Source organism: Rhinopithecus roxellana, chromosome 15, assembly GCF_007565055.1.
Source record: "Rhinopithecus roxellana isolate Shanxi Qingling chromosome 15, ASM756505v1, whole genome shotgun sequence".
Lineage (NCBI taxonomy): Eukaryota > Metazoa > Chordata > Mammalia > Primates > Cercopithecidae > Rhinopithecus > Rhinopithecus roxellana.
Genome location: NC_044563.1, coordinates 28,668,806 through 28,694,187, shown reverse-complemented (window position 1 = coordinate 28,694,187; position 25,382 = coordinate 28,668,806). Strand labels below are relative to the sequence as shown.

Genomic DNA, 25,382 nt, shown 5'->3' with positions numbered 1-25,382 from the left:
TGAGCTTCACCTCATCTTGACCTCAATACATCCATGACCCTTGGTGGTAGGGTGAAGACTGGGGTGAGGGGAAGGAAGGGCTGAAGTACTGGGAGAAATCAGATTCTGAGATAGAAGAGTTCAAAGATAGGGCAAGCAGCAGGAATAAGGTGAAACTTCGGGATGGGAAGAGGAAGAAGAATGTATATAATATTTTGTGGTTGAAAAATGTTTCACATTTGACTCAATATGTAAAAATGTCTGCACTAAATTTTGTTCTTTCCATCCTGAATACATGAAGTTTATGATACTTCTAAGCCTTTGCTGTTCCTTGAGTGCCCTCTATTCATATTCAGGTTCACAAATATTTACTGAGTGGCTCCCCTACTCTCCTGCCCTAGTTGTTAGAGTGATAGAGGTGAGTAAAACATGAGGGAAAGTCTTTCCCTGAAGGATCTCACAGACTAGGGGGTAGACAGGTCGGCTATTAAGTTTAATATGAAAAATGCTTCAAGTTGTTGTGGGAGCACCAAAGTGACACAGCCATGTTGGTGGCTGATTTCATGGGTCACTCATTTTTGCCTAAACATACCCTCTTCCCAGCAGAAAGGTCAGACAGAATTTTCTTGCCTATGGTGTGAAGAGGTGCAGGTTAAGCCTTGGGACATCTCCAAAAGAGTTTAGATTCTCCAGTGCAACCTGCAAAGAAAGTAAGTAGATTTAAGGTAAACAGAATAATAAGTTACATTACCCAGAATCACAATACCTATACTATATACACTTGCCTCACAATTTTTTTTCTACAGTGCCTGTTTTCACCTTTGTAACTATGATACCTTATTGGAGGAAATTAAGGCAGAATGGGTAAATGATTTGCTTCATAGTTTCAGGCAAAGTGAACCTCCTAGCTAAGTTTATAAAACTTAAACAGTCAAGCTGCAAAACTTAAACTTGCAAGCTTTGGCTTTAAAGCCTTCCTAGCCATAAGCTTTCTTTCTTTAAGACCTGTCAATACTGCCTATGATTTTGCTCAGTTGTAAATTTCCTGCCACAACTTATTTCATCATTACGTATGACTGGTGAATGTTGTTCTTGTCATGCTTAAATTGCCTTAAGTTTACACTTAATTTATACTCAAATGCAAAGACACATGTATCATACTAGGGCATGGGCAGCAAGCTGTTCAGACTCATGGAGTTGTGTACAACCTTTCACTTGGATAGTATGGCAAGGTTTATAAAACACTTTCTCACATGAATTAACTCATTGACTTCCCAGTGAAGCAGATATTGGTATACAGATGTGGGGCAGGGAGCTAAAAAGAAGATTCCAGAAGTTTATGCTCCTTGATTCTGTTGATAAATAATTGTTTCTAAATTCATAGTTTTGGGCCAGGTGCAGTGGCTCACGCCTATAATCCTAGCACTTTGAGAGACTGAGGTGGGCGGATTGGATTGCCTGAGCTCAGGAGTTTGAGACCAGCCTGGGCAACATGGTGAAATTCCGCATCTACTAAAAACACAAAAATTAGCCGGGCATGGTGGCGCATGCCTATAGTCCCAGCTACTCAGGAGGCTGAGGCAGGAGAATAGCTTGAACCTGGGAAGTGAAGGCTGTAGTGAGCTGAGATTGAGCCACTTCACTGCAGCCTGACAATGGAGAAGATTCCGTCTTAAAAAAATAATAATAATAATTTTTAAAAATTCATAGCTTTAAGCAGTCTATCTCAAATTCCATTTAGTTTACAAGTAAAGTAGACCCTGCTGCTATTGCCCTACACTCTAGGGAGAAATTAATGGAGCGCATTCTACTTTCCCACTGGATAAACTTCTCAAATCCGGGTACGATATGGGAGAGTGAGAGATCCTTGCTCTGAAAAGTTGCTTGGTAACCAGTGACATAGCATAAATATATTTTAATAGTTAAGGCAAAGAATGTCTATGTGGGAGTTTGTCATTTCTGCTTCACAAAATTCAAATGTTTACGTGTAATTTATTTGCCCCAATACAGCAGAAGCTCTTGGGGACAGAGATTTTTGCCTTATAGTTCTCAGTCAGTGAATACCTATTGATAGCATCAATTTTTGAATTATATTTATCCCTTTTCACAATCTGCCAACTGCAGTCCAAAATGAATTCCCTATTTGGGGTCAGGTGCTTGCCCATAAAAAGACAAGAAGTCAAAAACAAGCAGAGAAAAAGGAGTGTATTAAAATTTAGAAAGACCAAGCTCTTATCCAAAAGTCCTCAACCCAAAGTAATTTTGTTTATAACTTGATTTTTCCATTAGAGGAACAATTGTTTTAGTTTACTTGCATTGATTCAGTAGTTAATGTGCTCAAATTGTAGAGTATGGGTGGCCTTTTTGTTTTGTTAATGTCAGATGTAATTTTGTAATAAAACTATTTTTGTTTATTTAAAAACCACATTCAAATTGTGAAATAAGAATTCTACCCTCTTTGCTCTTCCTTTTTCTCATTTCCTTCAAATTCCTCTAAAACTATCCTCTTGCAAATCAATGGATTTGTGAATTTTGGCCATCATCCATAAGGAAGCAACAAGGATTTGTGGCCCAGATTTGTAAATATTTCCATGGATCAGATTATGGTGGTCATCTCTCTTTTGGATAAAGGAACTGTTTCTTATTTGTCTACAGGCCCTAGAGCACATAGCATATAGAAGGTATATAAATAGTGCTTAAAAGAAAAGTATATACGGAAAGAGTAGAGAGGAAAGGCCAGAGCTTTTATCTAATAGCATGTCTACTATGGGTGGCTATCTCCACTTTAGCAACAGAAATATTTTTAAGGGAAAGAGAAAAACTCTGTAAGACACCCATAAAACAAGTCATTGTGCCCAACTCTCATCATTTATGCAATACCTTCTGTGCAATTCTATACTCCTTACATCATTGTTACCATTTGTAATTTTATTTAATTTTTTTATTAACTTTTTTCTAAAAAAAATTCTAAATATTCTAAATTACAATAAAAATTGTAAATATTCTAAAAATATTTACAAAGGAAGCAAAAGCAATTCTGATACAAATCAGAACAGCAGTTGCCCACAAAAGATGGAGATTGACCAGGACTTTCTGGGGAGATGAAAATGTTCTAAATCTCAATATGGAAAATATACTTGTTAAAACTCACTGAATTACATGCTTAAGAACTGGGCTGATTAAATAATTTAATTTTTTCTGCAATTAAAATATATTTAAGGTAAATAAACAGATCAAGTAACTAAACATACTCACAACTAAAGCGAATAGTGTTATTAAATTCTAGATACTACTCCTTATAGAAGGCTCTAAACCTGATACCTGCTTTCTCTTTTTAAAACAAATTAGTAAGCAAGTAAAAAAGAATAAAGACATGTTAGTAGCTCTATATCTTCTTCTACCCTTTCCTTTGTTTAGGCAATATACCAGTATCCTGCCTTGCATTGTCAAATAGCCCTATGTGAGACCAGAAAAGGTAGGCTGCTCAGATAAGGAAGGCAGACCTGTGCAGAGGAGGCTAATCTGAACACAGGGCAAGTCCACTTGCCAGGAGTGTGGTGGCCCAGCACTATCAGAAGATTGGCCACACCCAAGGAGATTGAGCAGATAATAAATATATTGCGAATAATGAGAACAAGATTTTTCACTATTGGAAAGGGAGTTACAATTAAGGAAAAGATAAAGCAATAATAAACCCAACCAATACTAGATTAAAACTGAAGGTACCAGAGTGAGCTATTAGTTTTAGTTGTAGATGTATATGGAGATAAATATAAATACAAATGTGTGTGGTTCCTAGCTATCTGCAGAAAAAGCCTAAGAGTAATGGTACTCCAGTAGTAATGATCACCTAATGCTCATATCTTCGTTTGAAATACTTAAATGAACAAAGATTCCTTGAAGAAATGACTGAATCCAAGGCTGAGGCTGAGAATGTGATGAGCCTGGAACACCTTTCATAATAGAAAGAAAGGAAATACTCAAAGAATGCAGACATATTAAAGGAACACAGAAGCAAGCTTGAAGGAACTGGCTCCCAGTGACCAAAGTACAAATGAAACATTAAAATAATGCTAAAAGAACAAATTATAACCCATTGAATAATCTAGTACCCCATTGATATAAAGAAACAAATACATACATACATACATACATAAATGGATAGACCAGGTGCAGTGGTGGCTCATGCCTGTAATTCCAGAACTTTTGGAGGCTGAGGAGGGAATGTAACTTGAGTCCAGAAGTTCAAGACTAGCCTGGGCAACATAATGAGACTCCGGAATCTACAAAAAATAAAGTAACTAGCCGAGCATGGCGGCGTGCACCTGTAGTCCCTGCTACTTGGGAGGCTGAGGTGAGAAGATCGCTTGAGCCCAGGAGGCTGAGGCTGCAATAAGCCATGATTGCACCACTGCACTCCAGCCTGAGTGACAGGGTGAGACCCTGTCTTAAAATAAGAAGAAGAAATTAAATAAATGGGTAGAAGAGTAAGCTCTTCCTCACAGCAGAAAGCTTCCAATAAGATGTGGAAGGAATATTGTTTTAAAAATTCACCATTTGGCAATAAACATAATAATAATTAACGCAAGCAAAAAACTTCAACAGATACTAAAACTAGTAGGTCAAAATGAGGTAAAGAAAGAGAGTTTTACATAGTCTCAAAGTATCTCCATTCAAAATATTTGTTAATTACAAAGGGAACAAGAAGTAGAGAAACCTGGTGGACGTAATCTTAATCAAGTGATCGAAACAAACATCATCAGTAATGGGACACATATCATGTGCAATCTGATAGGATGGTAATGAAAATAAAATAGCAAGTGTGACAGTCTGACCAAAACCTCATAACCTGGGTCTAATTATGAGGAACCACTGACAAACTCAAATTGAAGGATATGTTGAAACACAACTGGCCGATCTTCAAAAATGCTGAAGTATCGGTTCAAGAAGAGAACACTGTCTAAATTCTGCTTAGAGATGTTAGGAAAGGCTTACTAAAGGAGATAACTTAGATATATAAAATGAAGCAGTTGTCATATAACTTAGAGAGGAAGTCATTCTAGGCACAGGAGACAGCATTTTCAAAGGTGTGGAATTCTGGGTACTATAGTGAGTTGGGTGCCTAGAAAGCATAGAAAGATGGTAGCTGCAGCCAGGGAGATGGGCTGGGGCCAAATTATGAAGGATCACTTTCCTCTGTATTTTGCACAGTAAAATGAGTACACAGAAATTGAGTGATTAATCCTGGAGGAGTTGGAAAAGACATTAGAGTTGATGGGTGAGTCCATGTCTGAGAAGCAGACGCCCAGTCAGGATTGAATACAGAAGCAGTTTATTAAGAGAAATGCATGCATGAAAGAATATATGGTAGGAGCTGGAGAGGGCTGGAAGAGTCATGAGATTGTAATGTAAGTCTGACCCCAAGTGAAGATGAGACGTAAAGATGGTTGGGTCGTATGTTCAGCAAAACCATTCATGAATCCTTCAGCCAAAGTAAATGACAGAGTGGTCCCCTTCTCTCCCAAGAATCAGGCTGCCTTACTATTCCTACCTCACTTTATCATTGGTAGGAACTACTCCTTGGTAGGCCTCAGTGGCAACAAAAGACTGGACTTCAAAGTGCAGTAGCAGGTAACGTTGGTCCATTATGCTGTCTGCAATAGAAGGGAAACAAAGCACATTCTCATTACCACCACTTATTTTACTTATTTATTTATTTATTTATTTATTACACTTTAAGTTCTAGGGTACATGTGCACAATGTGCAGTTTTGTTACATATGTATACATGTGCCATCTTGGTGTGCTGCACCCATTAACTCGTCATTTACATTAGGTATATCTCCTAATTCTACCCCTCCCCACTCTCCTCACCCCATGAGAGGCCCCGGTGTGTGATGTTCCCCATCCTATGTTCGAGTGTTCTCATTGTTCAATTCACATCTGAGCAAGAACATGCGGTGTTTAGTTTTCTCTTCTTGCGATAGTTTGCTGAAAATGATGGTTGCCAGTAGCATCCATGTCCCTACAAAGGACATGAACTCATCCTTTTTTATGGCTGCATAGTATTCCATGGTGTATATGTGCCACATTTTCTTAATCCAGTCTATCATTGATGGACATTTGGGTTGGTTCCAAGTCTTTGCTATTTTGAACAGTGCCACAATAAACATACGTGTGCATGTGTCTTTATAGCAGCATGATTTATAATCCTTTGGGTATATATCCAGCAATGGGATGACTGGGTCAAATGGTATTTCTAGTTCTAGATCCTTGAGGCATCGCCACACTGTCTTCCACAGTGGTTGAACATGTGTCTGTTGGTTGCATAAATGTCTTCTTTTGAGAAGTGTCTGTTCATATCCTTTGCCCACTTTTTGAAGGTTTTTTTTTTTTTTTTTTTTTTTTTTTTTTTTTCTCCTAAAGTTGTTTGAGTTCTTTGTAGGTTCTGGATATTAGCCTTTTGTCAGATGAGTATGTTTGAGTTCTTTGTAGGTTCTGGATATTAGCCTTTTGTCAGATGAGTAGATTGCAAAACTTTTCTCCCATTCTGTAGGTTGCCTGTTCCACTCTAATGGGAGTTTCTTTTGCTGTGCAGAAGCTCTTTAGTTTAATTAGATCCTATTTGTCAATTTTCGCTTTTGTTGCCATTGCTTTGGATGTTTTAGACATGAAGTCCTTGCCCATGCCTATGTCCTGAATAGTATTGCCTAGGTTTTCTTCCAGGGTTTTCATGGGTTTAGGTCTAATATTTCAGTCTTTAATCCATCTTGAATTAATTTTTGTATAAGGTGTAAGGAAGTGATCCAGTTTCAGCTTTCTAGATATGGCTAGCCAGTTTTCCCAGTACCATTTATTAAATAGGGAATCCTTTCCCCATTTGTTGTTTTTGTCAGGTCTGTCAAAGATCAGATGGTTGTAGATGTGTGATATTATTTCTGAGGGCTCTGTTCTGTTCCATTGGTCTATATCTCTGCTTTGGAAGCAGTACCATGCTGATTTTGTTACCGCAGCCTTGTAGTATAGTTTGCAGTCAGGTAGCATGATGCCTCCAGCTTTGTTCTTTTGGCTTAGGATTGTCTTGGCAATGTGGGCTCTTTTTTGGTTCCATATGAACTTTAAAGTAGTTTTTTTTTTTTTTTTTTTTTTTTTTTTTTTTTTAAATTCTGTGAAGAAAGTAATTGGTAGCTTGATGGGGATGGCATTGAACCTATAAATTATCTTGGGCAGTATGACCATTTTCACAATATTGATTCTTCCTATCCATAAGCATGGAATGTTCTTCCATTTCTTTGTTTCTTCTTTTATTTCGTTGAGCAGTGGTTTCTAGTTCTCCTTGAAGAGGTCCTTCACATCCCTTGTAAGTTGGATTCCTAGGTATTTTATTCTCTTTGAAGCAATTGTGAATGGGAGTTCACTCATAAGTTGTATCTCTATTTGTCTGTTATTGGTGTGTAAGAATGCTTGTGATTTTTGCACATTGATTTTGTATCCTGAGACTTTGCTGAAGTTGCTCATTAGTCTAAGGAGATTTGGGGCTGAGACGATGGGGTTTTCTAAATATACAATCATGTCATCTGCAAACAGGGACAATTTGACTTCCTCTTTTCCTAATCAAATACCCTTTATTTCTTTCTCCTCCCTGATTGCCCTGGCCAGAACTTCCAACACTATGTTGAATAGGAGTGGTGAGAGAGGGTATCCCTGTCTTGTGCCAGTTTTCAATGGGAATGCTTCCAGTTTTTGCCCATTTAGTATGATATTGGCTATGGGTTTGTCATAAACAATTCTTATTATTTTGAGATATGTCCCATCAATACCAAATTTATTGAGTTTTTAGCATGAAGGGATGTTGAATTTTGTCAATGGCCTTCTCTGAATCTATTGAGATAATCATGTGGTTTTTGTCTTTGGTTCTGTTTATATGCTGGATTACATTTATTGATTTGCATATGTTGAACCAGCCTTGCATCCCAGGGATGAAGCCCACTTGATCATGGTGGATAAGCTTTTTGATGTGCTACTGGATTTGCTTTGCCAGTATTTTATGGAGGATTTTTGCATCAATGTTCATCAGGGATATTGGCCTAAAATTCTCTTTTTTTTTGTTGTGTCTCTGCCAGGCTTTGGTATTAGGATGATGTTGGCCTCATAAAATGAGTTAGGGAGGATTCCCTCTTTTTCTATTGATTGGAATAGTTTCAGAAGGAATGGTACCAGCTTCTCCTTGTACCTCCGGTAGAATTAGGGTGTGAATCCGTCCGGTCCTGGACTTTTTTTGGTTGGTAGGCTATTAATTATTGCCTCAATTTCAGAGCCTGTTATTGGTCTATTCGGGGACTCAACTTCTTCCTGGTTTAGTCTTGGGAGAGTGTATGTGTCCAGGAATTCATCTATTTCTTCTAGGTTTTCTAGTTCATTTGCATAGAGGTGTTTATAGTATTCTCTGATGGTAGTTTGTATTTCTGGAGGATCGGTGGTGATATCCCCTTTATCATTTTTTATTGCATCTATTTGACTCTTCTCTCTGTCTTCTTTATTAGAGTCTTGCTAGGGGTCTATCAATTTTGTTGATCTTTTCAAAACACCATCTCCTGGATTCATTGATTTTTTGAAGGGTTTTTGTGTCTCTATCTCCTTCAGTTCTGCTCTGATCTTAGTTATTCCTTCCCTTGTGCTAGTTTTTGAATGTCTTTGGTCTTGCTTCTCCGGTTCTTTTAATTGTGATGTTAGGGTGTCAATTTTAGATCTTCCTGCTTTCTCTTGTGGGCATTTAGAGTCATAAATTTCCCTCTACACACAGCTTTAAATGTGTCCCAGAGATTCTAGTATGTTGTGTCTTTGTTGTCATTGGTTTCAAAGAACATCTTTATTTCTGCCTTCATTTCATTACAGACAAGCAATAGCTGCGAGATTTTGTTACCACCAGGCCTGCCGCACAAGAGCTCCTGAAGGAAGCACTAAACGTGGAAATGGACAACTGGTACCAGCCACTGCAAAAACATGCCAAATTGTAAAGACCATTGATGCTAGGAAGAAACTGCATCAACTAACGAGCAAAATAACCAGCTAACATCATAATGGCAGGATCAAATTCACACATAGCAAAATTAACCTTAAATGTAAATGGGCTAAATGCTCTAATTAAAAGACACAGACTGGCAAAGTGGATAAAGAGTCAAGACCCATCAGTGTGCTGTATTCAGGAAAACCATTTCACGTGCATAGACACACATAGGCTCAAAATAAAGGGATGAAGGAAGAGTTACCAATCCAATGGAAAACAAAAAAAAGGCAGGGGTTGCAATCTTAGTCTCTGATAAAACAGACTTCATATCAACAAAGATCAAAAGAGACAAAGAAGGCCATTACATAACGGTAAAGGGATCAATACAACAAGAAGACCTAACTATCCTAAATATACATGCACCAAATACAGGAGTACCAAGATTCATAAAGCAAGTCCTTACAGACCTACAAAGAGACTTAGACTCCCACACCATAATAATGGGAGACTTGCATTTCTGAGGACTCTGTTCAAAGACACATGCACACGTATGTTTATTGCAGCACTATTCACAATAGCAAAGACTTGGAATCAACCCAAATGTCCATCTGTGACAGACTGGATTAAGAAAATGTGGCACATATACACCATGGAATACTATGCAGCCATAAAAAAGGATGAGTTTGTGTCCTTTGTAGGGACATGGATGCAGCTGGAAACCATCATTCTTAGCAAACTATCACAAGAAGAGAAAACCAAACACCGCATGTTCTCACTCATAGGTGGGAACTGAACAATGAGATCACTTGGACTCGGGAAGGGGAACATCACACACTGGGGCCTATCATGGGGAGTGGGGAGGGGGGAGGGATTGCATTGGGGAGTTATACATGATATAAATGATGAATTGATGGGTGCTGACGAGTTGATGGGTGCAGCACACCAACATGGCAAAAATATACATATGTAACAAACCTGCACGTTATGCACATGTACCCTAGAACTTAAAGTATAATAATAAAAAAAAAAAGTCAAAAAAAAAAATAATGGGAGACTTTAACACCCCACTGTCAACATTAGACAGATCAACGAGACAGAAAGTTAACAAGGATATCCAGGAATTGAACTCAACTCTGCACCAAGTAGACCTAATAGACATCTACAGAACTCTCCACCCCAAATCAACAGAATGTACATTCTTCTCAGCACCACTTCACATTTGCTCAAAAATTGACCACATAGTTGGAAGTTAAGCACTCCTCAGCAAATGTAAAAGAACAGAAATTATAACAAACTGTCTCTCAGACCACAGTGCAATCAAACTAGAACTCAGGATTAAGAAACACACTCAAAACTGCTCAACTACATGGAAACTGAACAACCTGCTCCTAAATGACTACTGGGTACACCACCACATCTTTTAGAAGAGGTGAAGGAAATTTCAGGGAAATGTGTGAAAGAGTTTAAATGCAAATATTTGGTATTTCACCTTTGTTCTTATTTAAGTATCAATTTCCTCTTAGTTACAAGAGTCATAGACATTTTTGAGTTGAGCCGTGACTACATTTGTCAATCTGTGGTTAGTAAACAGGGACATCTAATCTGGGAGAGTCTATCATTTTGCTTTGCTTAATATGGTTAGTCTTCTGTTTTTAGTCTTTGGTGCACCTGTGGAGGCTAACTTCAATAATACATAATTCTCTTTTCTCTGGAGTTACTTGATGTATTATGGAACACAAGTTGTACACAAAACACATGCTGGTTAGTAACTACATATGCCTTAAATAAAAATAGGAAAATAAATTTGACTTCTATTTAGTAGGAAGACACATTTCTTCTTAAACGTTGTTATTGTTGCAGAGAAAAGTATTTTTGATTTTGAAAAGGTTGGGAAAATTGAAATCAACAAATTTTGTTGTGATTCTGATGAATTTGAAAAGACTATAAATCCAAAACAAAATTTCAAGTTGCTTTAACTTATTCTTAATAGCAAATTTTCTAAACCCCATTAAAGAAATGGTCTTGCTAGACTCATTTTATCAGGTTTGGAGTATCTTCCTTCTTTATCAAGTGTCTAAAAAGTCCTTCAAATTGCATAAAAACACCCATAAAATGACTCATTGCATTTTTGGTGAGTAATGCAATTAACACTGTAATATGGTAGCCACATTTAAAAAATTTTTATTTACATTTATTAACTGCTAGAGTTGGGAACTTTTTTTAACTCTGAGAAACAGATTGAAGATGCCCAGAGTAGATTAAAAAAAACTTAACAATGTGCCCTTTCCTCAAAAGATAATGTGTCTGTTCCAAATGATTCAATTTAAAAATGCAACAGAGCATTTATTTGGGTAAAAAACTGGTGTCTAAATTTCAGAACATATTTTCATTCAATGGCAAGAAAATTGTTATTCCAAAAATGAGATGCATATAGGAGGCAGTTTAACTGAGGAATCATGCTAAAGATGTGTCTTTAAAATACCTGCTGCATATGAGTGATAGCTTTGATATTTGGTCTTCAAGACTACTCTGTTAAATGCTCTACTATATCTGAATAGTGCAGCAATATTTTTTGTGTGATGAAGGCAGTGAAGAATTTCTATGTTTTAGAAAATAATCATTTAATAGCTTTCATTATAAATGTCATTCCTGGCCTCATATATGCTGTGGTTACTTGTTCCTGGTCAGGAATGCACTGATTTATGCAGAATAGACACTCATCTTTTAATTCGAATCTGAAAAGCAATCCTGGTATGATCGGCCTGAAGCAATTTTTAGAGGATGTTGCTATGAGTTTTCTTGATTTTGGATGTGGGTACAAAGGTCTGCTTTGGTCATTTTATTTTAAAGGCTGTCTTGTAGGTACACCAAATCCACTTGTCCTTTAGAGAAAAAGAATGAAAAGATGCAGCTTCTTCATAGGTCAGGGTTGCTGCATTGCAGTTCAGAGAACACAGATTCCATCTTATTCCATGTGTGATGCAGCAAAGTATTATACTCCTTTTTCTTCAAGCTAGAATCGTATTTCCCAAAATTACATATGACTATGCTGAGTTAGAAAAGATAAACTAGGCAGGGTGCAGTGGCTCACATCTGTAATCCCAGCAATTTAGGAGATGGAGGCGGGGGGATCACCTGAGGTCAGGAGTTCGAGACCAGCCTGGCCAACATGGTGAAACCCCATCTCTACGAAAATACAAAAATTTAGCTGGGTGTAGTGGTGCACATCTGTAGTCCCAGCTACTCAGGAGGCTGAGACAAAAGAATCGTTTGAACCTGGGAGGTGGAGGTTGCATTAGGTTGAGATCATGTCACTGCACTCCAGCCTGGGTGACAGAGTGAGACCCTGTCTCAACTATAACAATGACAACAACAACAAAAAGAAAACATAAACTATTCATTTATTGCCAGATACTTATGGTGGGGAAGTGGAATTATTTTCAAAAAGTAAAAAATGGATTATTTCTTTAAGAAAGCCAGATATACCTGTAGTGATTGAGTTATTAAAATGTAGTCCAAAATAAGATGTGCTGTAAGTGTAAAATAAACACTGGATATTGAACCCTTGAACAAAAAAAGAATATAAAACATTCCATTTTTATATTGATTACATGCTGAAAAAAATTTTGAATATATTAAACAGACTATACTATTAAAATTTATTTCACCTGTTTCATTTTACTTTTCTCAATGTAGCTTCTCAAACATGTAAAATTACAACATGGCTAAAATTTGTGGCGTGCATTATATTTACATTAGACAGCATTAGTCTAGAATATTCAGTCTATTCAAATCCTGACATCACTTAATCTCTTCCATTCTTTGTGCCCAGCACAAAATTTCTGGGAGGGTCCAGCTTAGCTTTGCAGGGACACTGGCCATGTTAATTGATGACAAAATTGAAATCCTCTAAGACAGCGTATGGAGCTTGAAGCACCCAGGTATGAAAGAACCAGATGAGGTTAAAAGGCAGAAATCGTAGCCTTTGCTCGTTGACATATCACTGAGTCACATGTGGGAAATGTGACTTGAATTGAGAGAAGTTTCTCTAGTACAGGAGTTATTGGACTGGAGCCCATGATAGAACTGAAGAGTTTTCATAAACCTCTTGATATTATAAACAAAATTAGTGTGCATGTGCTGTTTTCATTAGTGAGCCTGTCCTTTCAATTAGATTTTTCAAAGGTTCAGGAACCATGGCTTCAAAAGTATTAAGAATCCTACTTCCAGGAAGATATGGCTCATTCAGACAGGTTACTAACTCATAATTACTGTTATATAGTCATCCACGTCTCTGAATATTAGTATTCTTAATAATGTGAATATATGCATTCATATGTCATGGAGACCTAAACGGTGCTTTGTCTTCCTACAGACAGCATTTGGAGAAAACTATGTCATGGAAGTCAAAGTGCATGGCTATTGGTGAACAAGAATAACTAACAGTAAGAGTGAGACAAGTAGACTACCAATGGCATTACAAGAAAAGGCCACCTCATTGAATTATGTCCCAGGAAACTAAGCTATTGATGATTCAGCAAAAAAAAAAAAACTCTTACAGTTCTCACCCTAAACGAATGTTATAAACCCAGCTCTTTCTGGAAGAAAACGTCATTCATTTCTTTATTTGGGCTGTCATAGTACTTACCTTCTATTACAGAATTTTCCCTGTTTACATACTACCTTTTCAAAATTGACATATCTGTCTCACCCTATACTAAACAGGGAACAAGAAGCACTTTTTTACTCTATTGTCCCCAATGCCTTGCAAATAGACACTCAATAGAAGTTGAGTAAAATAATAAAATAATGGTTGTTGCTTGATTTCTATACATTTCAAAATAAAAGACAACCTATGAACAAACACAACTTTAAATATTACAATTTATTTGGAAGGCTAAATAAAAGGCTAGAGCTGTATAGAGTTTTAGTCAAACTGACTAGATTTAGCATTTGACCCTGTTCAATGCTCAAAAATTGAACTGATCTGAAGAAAGATTGCACGCAGGACTGCAGCTGCGATACACTTCTCCCAGGCCCAAACAGCGTTGAGTCATTCACCACAGTTAGTTTGTGAGGGAAGGAAACAAACCTTTTTTTTTTTTTTTTTTTTTTTTTTTTTTTTAAGACGGAGTCTAGCTCTGTCGCCCAGGCTGGAGTGCAGTGGCACAATCTCGGCTCACCGCAGCCTCCCGGGTTCATGCCATTCTCCTGCCTCAGCCTCCCGAGTAGCTGGGACTACAGACACCCGCCACCACGCCTGGCTAATTTTTTTGTATTTTTAGTAGAGACGGGTTTTCACCGTGTTAGCCAGGATGGTCTCGATCTCCTGACCTCGTGATCCGCCTACCTCGGCCTCCCAAAGTGCTGGGATTACAGGCGTGAGCCACTGTGCCCGGCCAGGAAACAAACGTTTAAATTAGAGAAGTATAAGCAGTCGCAGATCTGGGAGTCATCAGGAAATGTTTGCTACTTTAAAGAATCATGGGGAGGGGGGAGGGGGGAGGAGGGAGGGATTGCATTGGGGAGTTATACATGATATAAATGATGAATTGATGGGTGCTGACGAGTTGATGGGTGCAGCACACCAACATGGCATAAGTATACATATGTAACAAACCTGCACGTTATGCACATGTACCCTAGAACTTAAAGTATAATAAAAAAAAAAAAAAAAAAAAAAAAAAAAAAAAAAAAAAAAAAAAAGAACTGACTGAAAGTTAAACAGGTTAATATGACATTTCAAAGGGATTTTGAAATTCAATAGCTTTCTCTAGCAGTTGATGTTTATTCTCTGGTTGTAAGGCAAATGTTGAATTTCTTCTAAGGAATAAAAATAGATTCTAGAATAACTAGATAGGCTCAATATTCACCATAAATTTTTGTTTTTTTTTTTCTTCTCCCTGACTTCCCCACCCCATGAAAAAATATTATATATATATGTTTACAATGCGAAATGAAAACAACATCTGGCTGGCATTTAAACATGGTTTTCTTCATCAACAATTTTACAGTTAGAAGTACATTTTCATCCAAAAGAGAAAAGCAGAATCATAAAGAATATATATAAATTCAGGAAGAGGACATCTTCTCTATTTCTTACCAAAGCAGCACTCCACAGGAATGTAAGATGTTTGCCATGATTAAGTGAAAGTTGTATGAGTCAACTAATCTCTTTCAAAAGCACATTATCAAATGTTGGTTAGTAAGGCTAATGACAAAGATATGTCACGGAGCATACTGTATTACTTACATACTAGGATATGAATTGTACACCTGTGCCTACAAAACAATTTCACAAAGCTTTATTAGGATACTGAAAAATTCCCTTTAGGTGAATCAGTTACCAAGTAAAGGTGAAGAACATACTTTAACTTAATATTCAGATGAAAGAAGCCTTTAAAGTCATCTATTCTAAACCTGCTATTCATTTGGTTATAAATAACAGAAATCCAGTCTGAACTTATTCCATTTTCTAAAAAGGGGGAGAGAGGACAGAGGAATTTCGTAGCTTATAAAATCCAAGAATAGGGCCAGGTGTGGTGGCTCATGCCTGTAGTTACAGCACTTTGGGAGGACAAGGTGGCAGGATCACTTGAGCCCAGGAATTTAAGACCAGCCTGGGCAACACAGAGAAACCCTGTCCCTACAAAAAATTAAAAAAAAAAAAAAAAAAAAAAAATTAGTCCAGCCTGGTGCCACATACCTGAGAGACTGATTCCAAAATCTGTGCTTTCAAAATAATACTGAAATTAGACTGCTTTTGTAAAATGGATATATGTTCACTACAAACATTTTAAAACAGAAAAACTTTTTTTTTTATTATACTTTAAGTTCTAGGGTACATGTGCATAACGTGCAGGTTTGTTACATATGTATATTTGTGCCATGTTGGTGTGCTGCACCCATCAACTCGTCAGCACCCATCAATTCATCATTTATATCATGTATAACTCCCCAATGCAATCCCTCCCCCCTCCCCCCTCCCCATGATAGGCCCCAGTGTGTGATGTTCCCCTTCCTGAGTCCAAGTGATCTCATTGTTCAGTTCCCACCTATGAGTGAGAACATGCGGTGTTTGGTTTTCTCTTCTTGTGATAGTTTGCTAAGAATGATGGTTTCCAGCTGCATCCATGTCCCTACAAAGGACACAAACTCATCCTTTTTTATGGCTGCATAGTATTCCATGGTGTATATGTGCCACATTTTCTTAATCCAGTCTGTCACAGATGGACATTTGGGTTGATTCCAAGTCTTTGCTATTGTGAATAGTGCCGCAATAAACATACGTGTGCATGTGTCTTTGTAGTCGAATAATTTATAATCCTTTGGGTATATACCCAGTAGTGGGATGGCTGGGTCATATGGTACATCTAGTTCTAGATCCTTGAGAAATTGCCATACTGTTTTCCATAATGGTTGAACTAGTTTACAATCCCACCAACAGTGTAAAAGTGTTCCTATTTCTCCTGCAGCCTCTGCATCACTAGCAGCAATTGATAGGGTTATAGTCTGTTTTATTATTTGGGAATTTCACTCCTATTTAGGACATCTTTTATTAGGTCCCATATCTAACACTGGAGGTTAAATTTCAACATGAGATTTGGAGGGGTCAAATAAACCATCTCCAAAATACAGCAGTGCATTATCTCATTTCATTCTTACAAGTTTCAGTTCATATTTATCTTCTATTTGATTCACAGAAACATGAGAAAGTACCAATAATATCCACATCTTAAAATGAAACAAATGAGAATTCAAGAGATTAAATAGGATGTCCAAGTTCATACATTCAGCTATTATATGCAGACCCAAATTCAAACCCTGTTTTCTGAGTCTCCAGTCAATAGTGTTATTCACAATACTATACATTCTTCTCAACTTAGCACCTATAAGACTTGAATAATAATACTTTTCCTTGTGAAATTATGAGGAATCATATCATTTGATGGTGTAATAATACAAAACTTCACCTGTGCAAGGCAGACAAGTATTATTGGTCAAAGCATAAAGATGGGGTTTAATGAACAGAAATAATTATTCAAGAATTAGAAATGGAGCATGTCCTCTTGCTTGATTTCAGCTTTGTAGTCTAACATTTGAGCAATGATATATTTGATAAGACAACTGCCAATGGTAGAAAACTTGTTCAGTATTTAAGGTAACATTACCAAAGAGACAATCTCTGCTGTGAATATTGAAATATTAAATTTTCCTTGCCTAATAATTTGGGCAGATTATAAGAGAAGGAAGTGAGGTGGTCAAAAAGTCAGTGAAAACTTTATAAACTATGACCATTGTATGTTGTGCAATTCTGCATTTTAAATGTTTTTTAAAATTTATGCTGTAACTAGACTTTAAAAAAATAATTTATATGTAAACTTTCTCTTAGCATTCCTGCAGATCATCCTGTGTTACCAAACATTAGCTGGAGAGAGTAGTTATAAACATAAAATTTGAGAAAATAATATAAAAATAGTTGTGTTTATTATACAACCCAGCATCTTTAGAATAGTGTTGATTTTTACAAACCATGCTTCAATCTACATCAAAAATATGACATTGTGGTTATGAGAAAAATATATGATTGATCAGTTTCAAATTTATATTTATCAAGCACCTCACAAAACTCTCTTTATGTTTAAATGCTTATCCCTCTCTATTATAGAATGCTGCTACACAAAAATATCAATTAGAATACTGAAGCAGTTATGAAAACTAAATAGAAAAATAATTGCAATACAATAAATTTTACGAAATGTTAACCAGAAGCAATTTTTAATTGTTTTTAATCTATTAAAAAGATTCTAACATGTAAGGCTTAGTTTGTCATGGTATGTGCCAAAATTACCTAATATTTCTTTTTCCAGAGATAAATTGAAACATAATTAATGTCACCTCACATTTACATACCAATGTGAACAGAGAAGGAGAAGGGATGGTATATAAAATGAGGGAGAGTGGTTAGAAAGGTTTTTTTTAAATTTCTTCCTAAATAGTTAGCTTCTAATATATGGTTGAGTATATACATATATTTTTCTCTGTTTTAGCTATTAAGTACCATTAAGAACTGTCCCATACTTTTTGAATGAGAGATTTCAAATGAAAGTAAAATTATTTTTTAAAAGTCTGCAGTACAGACTCATTATCTCTACTTCTTAAAAACAAAAATTAGAAACAAACATTTTAAAAACCTCTGGTACGTAATACTCTGCAAAGACTAAAGAAAATACGATTTTCAAATATTTGCAAGTGAATTTTAAGAAATATTAGTTCATTTAAAAAATCTAATTAGGCATACTGTATTCTCTTATAAACTACTGCTTGTAGCACAACAAATAGTTTACTACAAATGAATTTAAGCACAAATAATATATCATATACTACATGAAATAGAAAAGACATATAGATATAATTAGTGTCTTTCAAGAACACCCCTACAAACTTCAAAGAACATAGTAATTAATAAACAATTTTAAAAATAAAATAAAAATAGGTATATTATCTAGAACTGTAGTTATTAAATTTTATTTCTTAAATAATGAACTAAAAACTGTTAAGAACTGATGTACTACACAATGACATTGATACTATGTTAAAATGATTCATAGAAGGCAGTCAAGACAGAGATTCAGAACTATTAGAAAAGTAATGCGCATTCATAGCAACGTTAGCTTTTATTTCTGTGTACTGTATGAACTTCCTAAAACCATTCTCCAAAGCTAACCATTTAAAACTCATTCATGTATTTTATTATGTATCCAACAACAAAGACTAAGAAGCAGGCAAGAATTACTATAAAACACAGTCTAATTACAGAAAAGTTAATTTATTTTTACATGAAAACATTTTGAAACCAATTTTGTGTTTATTAAAGGATTTTTTTTCATGCACATTATTCAAGATTTTTTTCTGTCAGAGTATTAGCTTCCTAGGATTGCTATAACAAATTACCACAAACTGGGTTCCTTAAAAGAGCAGAAATATATTCTCTCACTGTTTTGGATGCTAGAAGTGCAACATCATGTTAGTAGGGTTGGCAACTACTGGAACTTTGAGGGAGAATCTATTCCACGCCTTTTTCCTATCTTCTGAGGGTTCCCACAATGTATCACTCCAATCTCTGCCTCCAGCATCATGTGGCATTCTCCCGTGTCTCTATCTTCTCTTTCATTCTTTTTTTGTTTTTTTGTTTTTTTGAGACAGAGTCTCGTTCCGTTGCTCAGAGTGGAGTGCAGTTGTGTGACCTTGCAACCTCCACCTCCCGGGTTCCAGTGATTCTTGTGCCTCAGACTGCTGGGTAGCTGAGATTACAGGCACACACCACCACGCCTGGCTAATTACATTTTTAGTAGAGATGGGTTTTCGCCATGTTGGCCTGGCTGCTCTAGAACTCCTAAGCCTCAAGCAATTTGCCTGGCTTGGCCTCCCAAAGTGCTGGGATTACAGGCGTGAGCCACCATGCCCGACCTATCTTCTCTTATAAGGGACATGAGTCATGTTGGATTAAGGGCTTGCCCTGCTCCAATATGACCTCATCTTAGCTACTTGCAAGCACAATCACAGTATTTCCAAATAAGGTCACATTCTGAGGCTCCAGGAAGTAGATGAATTTTGGGGATGACACTGTTCAACCCAGTACCTTCAGTTTCTATTTAACATAAAAGTAATTCTCATATTATACTGGATGAAAAAAATGACTTAAGAAATAGGTGAAAGATTGTTGAATATACAAATATGATCTTTTATTTTCCAATCACATACAGAGATAAGAATTTTTTGGGAATATGTCTCATTCACAAACATGTATTATATGCAAAGAGAAATTTATATATTGTTCAAGTAGGATTCAGGGAATTCACCTAGGTGCATTCTCTTGTTTCTCTTTCAACCATATTGTTCTCCAGACTTTTTTTCGAATTCTGATTTCCCTGTAGGATTGTTCAGATTTAAATAAAGCCTCTAAAGCAGAAGTAGTAAACAAGCCTGGGTACTAAAGTTAAATATTACAGAGGTAGATAAAATAAGTCTGAGGAAAATTCATGTATTTAATTCTTATCTATTTTGCCCCTGCAGTTATGTTGATATTTCATTCACTTGGATTCACCAACCAAACATTTGTAACTATAGTGGAAAATCTTTTTTCTGTATTTGAAAAAAGTGCACTGAGCAAATTAATAGTATAAATATGATTTCAAGGATAACTATTTAAGAGAATATTTAATTCTATGTATGGTTAATCAACATGCCCCCTTCCATACCCCCATGTGCTCTTTGACTAATTATCTCCAACTCATCTTTCAGGTCACAATTCAAGTATCATGTTCTCATACCTCATTTCTGACAATGGATAAAATCCTTACTAGATGCTCTTACAGTACCATATACGACCTGTTTGTAGTATTTACCACTGTGTCCATTTTATATTGATTTTTGTGGTTATAACTAACATAATTTTCCTCTAATAAACTCTATAGGACATGTATTGTGAGCCATGTATATTGTACTTACCTTTGTTTTTCTAATGACAAGTTCAGTACTTGCTGAATTACTGGATAAATCAGAAGTACATATTACTATAAAAAGTTGACATGTGAATTATGAATCAATCTCATCAATTTGTTAAAGAATCTTCTACCAAGTACTCTTTTCTTGAATAAACTTATACCCTTATTACAGTTACAATATCTTTGTAACAACATTAAGGGAGCATTGATTTTACTATATTAAATAGATAGTTTTCTATTTCAAATAGACTTGGCTGAATTATTTTGATTGGCTCAATTAAAAAATACAAGATTGTAATAAGAGACTTTATTACTTACAAAAGGCATTGTGAGCTATTATTAAAATAAATACAATTGACATGAAATATAAGTTTTGTGAAACAATTCTTTGTAAGGATTTTACATGTTTACCTTGAGATATACAAACAAAATGGCCCATATCATATGGAAAAATCCCTTTAAAATAATAGACTAAAATTTGAAAGATGAAATTTTATCAGTATAACATGTATTTAAACTAATATTTTAAAATTTAAAATTTGTAAAAAGCGTACATTTGAGAAAGCTATAGTAATTATTCACAAGTAGGGACATTAAAATTCATTCCATAATCATCATTATTTGAGCCAGAGAAAGACTGATGCAAATTGGAATATCTAAATTCAAAATTTAGGACATGCAGATATGATTATAATATCTTTCTCTTTGGCAGCTTGAGTTTACATATTTAGATAAACCCAACTATTATTTTTAAAAAATGTTCCTGGCCAGAGGAAGGATTGCATTTCAAGAATCCAATATGATGCAAAGATTAACACATTTTTCCAGTCTTGAGGTGCTGCTGCTCCCTGAGTGTAACTTTCTCTGTCATGTATTTCCTACAGTTTCTTTTTGAGGGAAAAAAAATGCTAAATGCTATCAATTTTCAGACTGTCCCACACTTAAACCTATATCAAGACATTCAGGAACACAACATGAGTAAAGATTAGAGAAATCGTGAGAAAAATTTGAAGAATAAGATGATTGTAACTTATAATTTGATAGCTGCTCTAAGCTTGGCTGAGCGCCCTCTGGGATTATCTTGTACATCCTGATCTTGCGGACTAAGAACCTTCTTGTGTATCAATTCCCACATTAAAGGAGCTCTTCTCATAGAGACATCTTCCATGTTTTCGTGACCAGAACCCAACTGTGATGTTTTCATCACTTGCTGTCTAACACTTAGGTTAAATCTTTCTGTCATGCTTATTCCAAGCAAAAATCTTTTGACGATGCGATCCTCTAGTGAATGGAAGGAGAGGGCAACAAGACGACCACCAGGTCTCAGAAACTTCTGAGCTGTCTTCAGTCCTGTGTAGAGTTCATTGAGCTCATTGTTCACAAATATGCGAAGAGCCTGGAAAGTCTTGGTGGCAATATGGGTAGATCGCTGTAGTAAGTCTTTCCGTGCATAAATAGCAGAGGGAGGAAATGCACCTAGGAACACATTTTGTAAAGATAGGAAAAGAAGACCAGTAATATTAATATTTTTCACTGTAAATCTAATGAATTGTGTAGTTGTGTGCATATTTAGTGAACTAAGTTTTCTTAGAAAATAGTGGTGGCATTTCATTTATACTTTCCCCTCTTATTCCCAAGCATTCTTCCAAGGTTTAAAACTATGTGGCAAAAAAAACCTTTCATAACTCATAAGGATAATTGAAATTTAATAAGGAGCACAGAAAGAGAAATGGTGGACACATATATAAAGAAATGATAACAAAATCCTTCTCAAATTTAGTGAAAAACATTAACTCAAAGATGGCTCAATGAACCACAAATACAATAAACAAAAAAAGGCTGCACATAGGCACATCATAAAACTACTACAGCCAAAGATAACAACAAAAAAAATCATGCCAACAGAAAAGAAAATTCATTACATAAAGAAGAACAAAAATATTATTAACAGCTAAGTTTTTATGAGCACACTGGAGGCCAGAAGATAGTGGAATAACATAAACAGCGTTGAGAAGAAAACTATTTACCATGAAGGCTAAGTCTACTAAGATATTTATTCAAAAATAAAGGTTCGAAGACATTTTAAAAGAAATAAAAAGTGAGACAATCCACTGTGAACAGGTCTGCATTCAAAACATTGAAAGGAAATACGTTAAGCTGAAATAAAATGAGGGCAGGTGATCATTTGGATATACAGATGAGAATGAAGTGGTAAGGCCATAGGTGTAAAACATTTTTGAAACAAAGACTTATATAAATGGAAAACTACTGAATGTTCAAATATTGGAACACTTAACTACTGTATGTTCAAAGATTGGAAGATGGCAATACTACCCAAACTGATCTAAGATTCAATGTAATCCCTATCAGAATTCCAGCTGACTTCTTTGTACAAATTAATAAGCTGATTTTAAAATTCATACAAAATTACAAGGCATCCAGAACAGCCCAAATAATCTTGGAAAAAAAAGAATAAAGTAGCAGGACTTACATTTATGAATTTGAAAGCTTACCACAAAGCAATGATAAGACAGTGTGGTACTGGCAAAGCAGTAGATATAGAGAAAAATAGAACGTAACTGAGAGTGAAGAAATAAACCCATACCTATACAGTCAACTAATTTTTGACAAGAGTGCCAAGACCATTCAACTGGGAAAAGCCTTTTGAACAAACAATGCTGAGAAAATTGGATAGCCACATGTAAAAGAATGTAACTAGGCTCTTACATCACATACAAAAACAAACTCAAAATAGATCAAAGACTTAACTGTAAAAGTACAAACTATAAAAATCTTAGAATAAAACATAAGGCTAAATCTTCATGACTTTGAATGTTGCAAAAGATTCTTACATATGACACCAAAATTGTGAACAACAAAAGAAAAACATAGATAAATTGGACTTGATCAAAATTAAAAACCTTTCTCATTCAAATGACACCATCAAGAAATGAAAGACAAGTCAGAGAATGGGAAAATATTTGCAAATCATAAGTCTAATAAGGGACATATATCTAGAATACATAAAAGAAGTAAACTGCAGAATACATGTATATTATTTATATCATATTTTAAAACATGCATATCAAAACAGATACGTTTCATCTACTTCAATAATTGAGATAAGCAAAAATTACTAATTTCTAAATAAACCCATAAATATAATTTTCCTTAAGCTTATAACCACTGGCACACAAACAAGATATTAAAGTATAATGTTCAATAGATTTATACAAAAATTTTTCCTTGATTTTGAACCATGTTCCTGGAGAGCATTATCCCGTAGAGAAGCAATGTTTCTAGTACAAATTTGTTCTTAATGAAGATCTCAGAAGATAACTGCAATCTTGGCATTTTAATCTCCTTAGCGTGTTTCTTAAGGAAAAGTTAATTATACAAGGCTGGCACCTTAGTTCACATTTCAGTAATCTGAACACCTAGTAGTAAAGTTCAGGCATAGTAGATTAATCTTCTATGGGAACTAAATCAGAGAAGGAGAGAAATCTTGCACGTATCAGAGAACTGAGAACCTGGTGGTTTAAAGTAAACCAAATTGGTGTGATGATTCTCTCTTTCCTCTACAAAAATTACTTTGCCAAAAGTGTAGAGAATGTTAGACACTAGGGGATTTATCTTCCAACAACGAGGTCTCTCAGGAACATGATGTCAACATCAAAACTGAAGAGGAAGGTCAGCTTCTTACCACTTGCTATTCAATTCCTCCATTTTCCTGATAAGAGTCTGGGTCACTGGGAAATGTGTTTCAGAGTATTCTAAGAATCTGAACAAACATGCAACTATTTATATTTTGAAGCCTGGACTCAGAGGAAGTGTCAGAAAGGTTGCATTCTTATTTTTATTTATTTATTGTTATTTTTATTATACTTTAAGTTCTAGGGTACATGTGCATAATGTGCAGGTTTGTTACATATGTATATATGTGCCATGTTGGTGTGCTGCACCCATTAACTCATCATTTACATTAGGTATATCTCCTAATACTATCCCTCCCCCATCTCCGCACCCCATGAGAGGCCCTGGTGTGTGATGTTCCCCTTCCTGTGTCCAAATGTTCTCATTGTTCAATTCCCACCTATGAGTGAGAACATGCGGTGTTTGGTTTTCTGTTCTTGCGATAGTTGGCTGAGAATGATGGTTGCCAGCAGCATCCATGTCCCTACAAAGGACATGAACGCATCCTTTTCTATGGCTGCATAGTATTCCGTGGTGTATACATGCCACATTTTCTTAATCCAGTCTGTCATTGATGGACATTTGCGTTGGTTCCAAGTCTTTGCTATTGGGATTAGTACCGCAATAAACATACCTGTGCATGTGTCTTTACAGCAGCATGATACATAATCCTTCGGGTATATACCCAGTAATGGGATGGCTGGGTCAAATGGTATTTCTAGTTCTAGATCCTTGAGGAATTGCCACACCGTCTTCCCCAACAGTTGAACTAGTTTACAGTCCCACCAATAGTGTAAAAGTGTTCCTATTCCTCCACATCCTCTCCAGCACCTGTTGTTTCCTGACTTTTTAATGATCGCCATTCTAACTGGTGTGAGGTGGTATCTCATTGTGGTTTTGATTTGCATTTCTCTGATGGCCAGTGATGATGAGCATTTTTTCATGTGTCTGTTGGTTGCATAAATGTCTTCTTTTGAGAAGTGTCTGTTCATATCCTTCGCCCACTTTTTGAGGAGGTTGTCTTTTTCTTGTAAATTTGTTTGAGTTCTTTGTAGGTTCTGGATATTAGCCCTCTGTCAGATAAGCAGATTGCAAAACTTTTCTCCCATTCTGTAGGTTGCCTGTTCACTCTGATAGTAGTTTCTTTTGCTGCACAGAACCTCTTTAGTTTAATTAGATCCCATTTGTTAATTGTGG

The 25,382-nt window shown here is 35.9% G+C and overlaps 1 protein-coding gene across 6 annotated transcripts in view; it reads right to left on the bottom strand.

Annotated features, from left to right (window-relative positions):
• Positions 1-25,382, bottom strand: part of METTL15 (methyltransferase like 15) — a 465,972-nt gene that overhangs the window by 187,495 nt on the left and 253,095 nt on the right. Inside the window, exon 7 of one of the 6 annotated variants that reach the window (XR_004053697.1) lies at positions 572-678. The exons of 1 other annotated variant lie outside the window; for it this stretch is intronic. Coding sequence is in view for 4 of the 5 variants with exons in the window: in XM_030918502.1 (XP_030774362.1) it covers positions 21,523-21,968 (446 nt within the window). In the remaining variant the exon portion in view is untranslated. Of the gene's footprint in view, positions 1-571; positions 679-5,331; positions 5,634-18,798; positions 21,969-25,382 lie in introns of those variants that run through there. 4 more of the 6 variants (XM_030918505.1, XM_030918504.1, XM_030918502.1 and 1 more) reach the window with 4 other exon arrangements.